At 44.9% G+C, this 7,751-nt stretch overlaps 1 protein-coding gene across 1 annotated transcript in view; it reads right to left on the bottom strand.

The window, feature by feature from the left end:
- Positions 1-6,706: 6,706 nt before the first annotated feature.
- The window catches only part of GINS3 (GINS complex subunit 3 (Psf3 homolog)), a 29,413-nt gene continuing 28,368 nt past the window's right edge, over positions 6,707-7,751 (bottom strand). The window contains exon 3 of the mRNA XM_010004397.1: positions 6,707-6,937. Within this exon, the coding sequence (XP_010002699.1) occupies positions 6,707-6,937 (231 nt within the window). The remainder of the gene's footprint in view (positions 6,938-7,751) is intronic.

Here is a 7,751-nt window from a genome sequence, read left to right as displayed (position 1 = left end):
CAGCAGGAACAGAAGACATTTTCCAAGTTTTAAAGCAATCTTCACCGTTGAGGGTCCTCCTCCACTGGGTAGGCTAATTGAAATTAAAATATTTTTAATGAGTAGATGTCAATGAAAACCTGAGCCTGAAACAACAGTAGGAGCAATTAGTAATGCATCTGAGTGCTGTGACTCAAGCACAGCTCTGATTCCACAGCACTAGCTATTAAAGACATATTAAGGAGAGAATGAACTGAGTTTGGTACTGGGGTGCTGCATGCCTCCACCTTCTAGATGGAGCTGGGGAAAGGCAGGCCCCACAGTTTGTGGTTCCAAGGAGGCTTAGCTGAGAAGCAGAGAAACCTTACCTTCCCCCAGGGAATGCCAGCAGCTTTCTCCTTGACTCCAACCAAGCCAGATCCTGAGACCAGGATGCTGCAGGTGCCACCTCGCCCAGGAACATGCCCCAGGGGCAGCCACATCCCTCACTTGCTCTCTCAGCTATGCCTAGACACAAATAGAGAGCACCCTGAGGTGGCACACACTGCAAACTTCACCTCTGTCCCTCCATGATCCCTGCACCCCAACCCGGGAAACCCTGCAGAAGGTCCATTACCCCCAGGGTTAGGGGAGTACTGACAAGCTGCAGACATACAGCTTTAAGGAACAACAATGGCATGTCCGGCCAATCCAGATAGAACGGATACTGAGGCTGCTGGCCCTGCTTGGCACCCTGCCATGAGAAATAACTCTTCAAAAATAGAACCGTACTAATATTGGGAACCTGCGAGTATTGTCAATTACATTAATGAAGTGTTTTGAAAACCAGAACAAAAGCCTTGGCTTTCTGGGGCTGTGCAGCCCCTGGCGATTTTCCACAGGAGCAGCAGAGTGGTCCAGCAGTGGGAGACTGCTGGACAATCCTGCAGACAGACCCCAGTGACACCAGCTGGGCTCTGCCCGGCCCCACCAAGCCTGGCCAGCCCCAGGGAACAGCCTCCCAGGAGCCATTTCCTGTAGAAAGCAAAACCCATCCAGCACACTCGGTGGAAACAGTGCGTCTTCCTCTTTCCTCTTGTCTTCACGCCTTTTCTCAAGTCCCATGTAGGTTCTTTTTCACTGCCTCAGGTCCCTCTCCAGCTCCTGCCACCTCCTCCTCCCACACATCTCCAGCTCTCTTCACGAGTCTTTGGTCTCAGAGAAACCATACCATGATATGCAGCGTGGAAGTGGTCCTGCAGTTTATTTCCTCAGATGTTAAACTGCTTACAATGGTAAGTGGAGGCACCTCAGGATCCCTTCAAATGAGGGAAAGCCATGCTGAATATTGACCTGCTTCCCAAGAGCCTTCAGATACTGGTCCTCTCCTTGCCTCCTTTGCTTCCCACCATCTCTTCCTAACTCTCATGTTCTGCCCAAGCAGACGCAAAGGGAGTGGTTGGTGCAGCTCCCACCCCTGTTACTACTTCATTTTCGTTGCATCTGCCAGTTGTGACATCCACTCTTCCTGTAGGCTGAACTCTAGGATGAGGTAGCACAACCTCAACTCCACCTTGAATCTCAGCTGACCCGTGTTTTGGCCTGGCAGATAAAACAGAAAGTCACTAAGACACCTAGTTTGATCTCACAGGCCAAAGGGCTCTCACCACCTACAAATTAAAGCAGTTAGGGTAGGACCGGCACAAAAACAATGTCTCAAGCTCAGTGCCCCCTCTCCTGACTGCTGACAGTAGTGCCTGCACAAGCCACTTTCCTGTGGTCAACCTTCCAAACTTCCCCAGGAACTACTGGGAGAAGTCTACATGTGCAGCCAGCAGCAAAAAGGTTACTGCAAACTGGCAGAAAAGGAGAAATATGGTGTCTCTACCAGCAGGGTATAAAGCTCCAACCCACCGCGTGTCTAAGAGGCTGAAGTGGTAAGGTTGAGCAGAGAGAGCAATGTGAAGCTTCCAGTTTCATTGACCCTGATTCATTGCCGAAGTGCTGAAGAGATCAGATTGATTTGTGGACAAGGGGTCAGAGAAGATGAGAAACTAGATAAAAATTCTATACACCAGTAACATGCAAGTCCTGCTCCAGTCCAGCAGGACTCCAGTCCACAGTGAATTGGCATCCTTTCCATAGCAATGTGCCCATTACATCAGTGGGTTCACACCACCCCCAGGGTCCTGCTGACACATCAGGTTTAGTTTCAGAACAAAGGTCATCAGGCTGTTGCACACCCAGCTGGGCCCAGGTGTAAGCAGCAGCTCCCAGTAGACAACACTGCAGTAGGAGACACAACGCACAGCAAGTACTCATATGGCCTTCACCCAGGAAACAATTCCATGGAAAGCTTCTTTCAAGAGCCTGCCCCAAACTTGACTCACTTTGCCTTATCAGCAAAAAGCACAGAAAAGGATGTTACACCCACCAGAGTTCTGCTTCCAAAGCAAAACCATCAGACACAAGTGCATGTGCCTCACATGACACAATGGAACCAGGGCAATGCTACCCTTCCACCAGCTTTTGTGCAAAGTCCCACCAACAATTCTGCTCAGCATTTAGTGCTCAGGCTGTGGTCAACTCTAGTTGAAGGCACCTCTGAGTGAGGTAACATCAAGAAACAGAGGAGAAATACGGGCTTGGACCTGCACACACGGCCATGCTCTGCAGGGCCAGGTGGCTGCTGAGGCAGGAGAGAAGGGCAAAGACTGGGAAAAGCACTTATTGTACGTTACCAGCTATGTGGCAGTCCTGGAGAAGCTCAGCAGTAAGGATTTACTAGGACCAATCAAGGAAACCAAAAGTGATTCCTGAAGCGGAATATTTTAGCTCTGACAAGCACTTAGCAAGTAAGAGTCTGAGCTCTAACAATTGCAGCAGAGCTGGGAAAATCTGGCCAGTGTATTTGGTGTAACAGGTCTGCCTTCAATTCAGGGGGTAAAGCACACTCTTAATAAGGGAGCATTACCTTCCTTTGGCAGAAAGAGAAACAGAAGCACAGAACAGCCTGGAGTTGCTTTGTGCCGGGCAGACACAGCACTGGCTGAACAGTGAGTTTCCTTAAATAAATCCACAAACTCCTGACCCATGTGTTGTGCTACCAGACAATGTGTTTTATAAAAATCACTTGTGGTGACAGAAGCAGCTCTGTGTGGAGAAAGCATTCACTGTGCCACTGCTGAATAACCTCACATCTCTGTTAAGCAATTGGTTAAATTAAAATTTTGAACGAAGCTCTTGCAATGCGTCCCACCAAAAAATGGGTAGAAAATCACTAACAGGGATCAGAAAGGCTTGTGCTCCTGACTCAGTTAGGTGCCACTTTCTCTCATAAAAATAATACATGGTATTGCAGTATGTCAGTTCTCAAAACATTTATTGCTGCTGCTCCTTCTGGTGCTGCCAGTCCAAATGACAAGACCTATTGCTTCCATCCTGGCAGAAACAATGAGCCACTTCACTCTGTTGACCAAAAATAAAACAGTGCCAGGGGACAAACTAAGACACTGCTTAGAGCAAAGGAGACCAAGGAAGAAACATGAAAGTCTTCCGAAAGGGTAATTTAGATAGATGAGAAAGTGTCTCTGTACTGGTTGCAAAGCTATTTGTATTTAACTGGGCATCAACCCTCCACATGCTTGAAAAAAATACATTAAAGAGATAAAACACAAAGAGCTGGAAGTTTTACAAGAAGTTATGGTAAAACTTAGGTGATGAAAGTTTTTCAGTTCCACTGACCATTCCCACAGGAATTCACCACAGGAAGCTCAACTGACTGTGTCTTCTGCCATAAAAAACACTGTAAAATACTGCACTACTGTAAAACATGTCTATGGACTGCTTTTTCATAAAGATCAGTTCAAAAGCTGAGTGACACAGCAAGAAATGATATTTCAATGCCTTTTTCAGACCTCTTTTGCATAGTTCTGTAATGAAAATGTATTGTGCCATTTTGAAAATACACAAGCTCAAACTCCTCTAACTTGTAGCTTGCTGCAGGGCAATGATGAAGGACAGTTTGTGTTCATAAGTGCAGAGCACTCTTTCGGTGTGTTTCTGGACAGAATACAAAGCATTCCAGGCAGCAAATTAAAAAAAGAAGGAAAAAAAAAATAAATCAAAATAGCACATCTACTAATGAGATACTGTGATTTAGGTTAGAGATCAGGAGGAAGTTCTTTAGTGTGAGGGTGGTGAGACAGGTTGCCCAGGGAAATTCCATACTTGGAAGTGTTCAAAGGCAAGCTGGACAGGGCTCTGAGCAACCTGATGTAGTGGGAGGTGTCTCTGCCCATGCAGGGAATTGGAACTCAATGATGTTAAAGCCCATTTGAACTCAAACCATTCTATGATTCTGGTTCTAATTTAAAATTGCAGGAACAGATTTTTTTAAGGGTCTATTCCTAAACATTCAGGATTCCTAGAAGTGACATTGCCTGCTTACAAAAAGCCAGTGACACTGAGGACTACTTCAGTGCTTTTCTCCCCACTCTGAAAGCAGCTGCACAAATGTTGGCAAATGAGCAATGACCTGCTTGGTTTTTGCATCCAGTAGGGAAAATGCTCTTACAAATGAACTAGTGATTTTCGTTATTAGCCAATGAGATATCTAAGCCACCACCTCGTTAAAATAATCCTTCTAATTCCAAAATGCTTCTCATCCCAGATGGACTTAACCTTGCCTCCCTTGCAGATGAAGCACTGACATGCGACGCGAAGCTGATGCTGCAGCACCGAAAGCAGCAGGGCACAAACTGGAGGCTGCAGCCAGCCTGCAATGAAGTCAAGGTACCCCAGAATCACCCCCATCTACCTGGTGTGTCATAAACATGCAGTTTATAAAATCAACAGCTCAGTGAGTTGCTGTCACAGTCTATTCCCAACAGCTCTGACCCACGTGGGATGAGTCAGCCAAAAACTGCTACATTCCTGTGACTGCACAAGTGCAGTTCCTAACCACCTTGGCTGGAGAAGAAGTGGAATGATGTAAGCAGTACTGCATTATTATGGCCACAGTTCCGCAGAGACCTGCGCTTTCCCATCTGTGCCTGATTTTTCTGCTGCAGGCCAATTAAAAACAGGTATTTTACATTACCAGCATTCCCTTACAAAATATTTATGCAACATAAAATTCCAGAAATGGACAATAGGCAAAAGCTGCATGAAAATGCATAAGCTGTTATGTGTCATTAAGTGCATGATCTTGCATTTACTTGAAAGACTTTAGTCAGGCACAGCTTGCAAGCAGCCTCCTGCAGCAGGGCAGCTGGGCCTCTGCAGCTGAGGAAGAGATGCCAAGGTACCCGTGAAGCCACCATGCTGCTTCCTCTCACCACCTCCAGAGGCAGAGCTTGCACTCCTCTGTCCAAAGTACAGAGCACTTTTGTACTCTGTACAAGTACAAACACCTTTGTACTTGAGGTTTCCACTTTAAGTATCCAATATCCAGGTGCATCTGCAAGTTCAATAACTCCTCCCAGATTTGGATCTTGCTGTCACCTCCCAGAGGTTCCCACAGAAAAAGGAAACTCGGTATCGTTACAATCCCCATTCAGCTACTTTTCAAGGTCCACTTCTCCAATGCCTGGATCCAAAAGATAGCCACCCTGATGACCACAGGACTACACCCTACAAAAAGAACTGTTTTCTGACTCCAATCCAATAGGACTTCAGCTAATCCAGATCTAAGGGCATCCACATAGGATGACCACTGTGCTGGTTAGCAAGTTCCAACTCCAGTCACTCCAGGCAAGAATGACATGTATAGGATCATTTTGCTAGGATCATTTAGATGGATCAGAAGGAAGGCAACTCAGTTCATTTGCCCTGTCCTTTCTGTTAACCAAATAAAGTTACCAGAAGAATTTCCCATGGGAAAAGAAGCTCAAAGGCTGATAATGGGGAAGAGTTTCCCTTAAAGTCGCTGCTTCTGATCCAGTCCAAGGCTAACTCTGTTGCCTCCTCTGTAAAAGAAGCAGAGCAGTTTAACAGCCATCAGAGAGATGCACCCACTTGCATTAAACAAGAATGTTCTTCATCACCTGCAGCATCAAGTCCACAAGGGCCAAAAGAGAGAGAGGACGAGGCAGCATGTGAGATCTGCCAGACCACCTTGCTAGCCACATAGGTTTCAGAAGGTATTTTTATCTGGGGCACCAAGACTGTGTAAGCAAAGAAAAACATTCCTTCCTCACAAGGAGTACCTGGTTCCACCCTCATGTATAAGAAATGGGAAAAAGTCAATGCAGTTTGTACCACTTTTTTTTTTTTCATATCATTGGGGCTCTTCAAAGAGTGGGTAACATGGAAACAGCTGTTCCCAGGTAGCTGAAATGGGAAGGGCAAGATGAAGTACACTTTTTAAAGTAAACTGCACTTTTTTTTTTTTTTTCAAATAGATGCTGTATTGTATATATCAGTTTGGAAGATAAAGAATAATCAATATTAATTACCCTTTTAGAAAATCCTCTCATAACCTTTCAGCCACCAAGCAAAAACTTTAACAGGAAATCCTCAGTAGTATGAGTGAGCTGTAAAGTTATGCAGGGACGTGCTGCAATCTATCTTTTTATATCTCTGCCTTTAACATTTGCACTGGTCTAACAGAAGATGTTATTAGAGAAAAACTTCCATTAACAGACAGGGACCCTGTCCTTCCTCAAAGCTCATTAATCTTCATCATCGATTCACAGTCTGTGAATCCCCCAGTTTCCCCCACTCTAGCTGCATCTCTTTCAGGCTTTTAACCATCCATATCTGTGAACTTTCTCTTCCCATAATTCTGGACCAGACTGGAAGCTGTGATTTGTGAAGCTTGTCCCTTTTCCCAACACTGGAAGTCATTCAGCTCTTTCTGGCCAGCTCGAAACAAGGCTCTCTCCAGTTCATCCAGCTGAGCCACCAGTGCCGACGTGTCCTCGTTGTAGGCATTCTGAGAGGAGTCCATAATACGACGAAAACGGCTAATAAAGGTCTAAAGAAGATAAGCATAATTACTGACAGATAACACAGAGGCTTCTTCAGCTCAAATGCCAGAGCCCTGAGCTTTCTGAAAAGCCAAAGATGGAAGCTCTTGTCCACAACTACTCGAGGGTCTGCAACCAGCAAAGCACCCATTAACCTTGGAGAGAGACAAACTTGAGCTGGGAGAGCAAGTGCCTGATACATTAACTGGGTGAGACACAAGCATGGAATTAGCTTTGGGCTGCTTCCACGAGATAGGCTTGAGCAGAGCACAGGGAGTAACAGCTAGACCTGTCCTATCTCACTTCACAGGCAATCATGGCTCTAGAGCAGGTGGAACAAATCTCATGCCCCAGCAGCTGTGAAGGCAAACCATAAAGCATGCAGTAGGCTGAAAAAAACCCCACTAAACTTAAAAAAAAAAAAAGGAAAGAAAAAACCCAAATCTACAGCTAATAAATAACATTTTAAAAAGCAAAGCAACAAAACATACTTGAGGATTTTTATTTCTCTCCTTATCTTTGCTTTTGGGAATAATAAAAAAAAAGGAAGGCTTAAGCTCTTTGAATGCTTTGTTACTTTGGAGGCTGATTTTAGAATCATTAGAACTGTAGTATTTTAGAAATTTACTTATAGAATAAATATAAAATCAGTAACTCTCATTTTGACTTGGTCACCAAATAGTAATACTTGACATTTGTAGCTCCTGAATATTTGGAAGAGTTTTTTTGGTGGTTTATTCTTTTTAAGTCAGTGCAACTCCCCTCTTTGCTTTTAATAAAGAGAAAGCACACACTGCATGCTTTGCTTTGGTTTTTCTGTCC

Source organism: Chaetura pelagica, unplaced genomic scaffold, assembly GCF_000747805.2.
Source record: "Chaetura pelagica isolate M959 unplaced genomic scaffold, ChaPel_1.0 scaffold379, whole genome shotgun sequence".
In the NCBI taxonomy this organism is placed as follows: Eukaryota; Metazoa; Chordata; class Aves; order Apodiformes; family Apodidae; genus Chaetura; species Chaetura pelagica.
The sequence above is the reverse complement of the archived record's forward strand: the minus strand, read 5'-3'. Positions and strand labels throughout refer to the sequence as shown.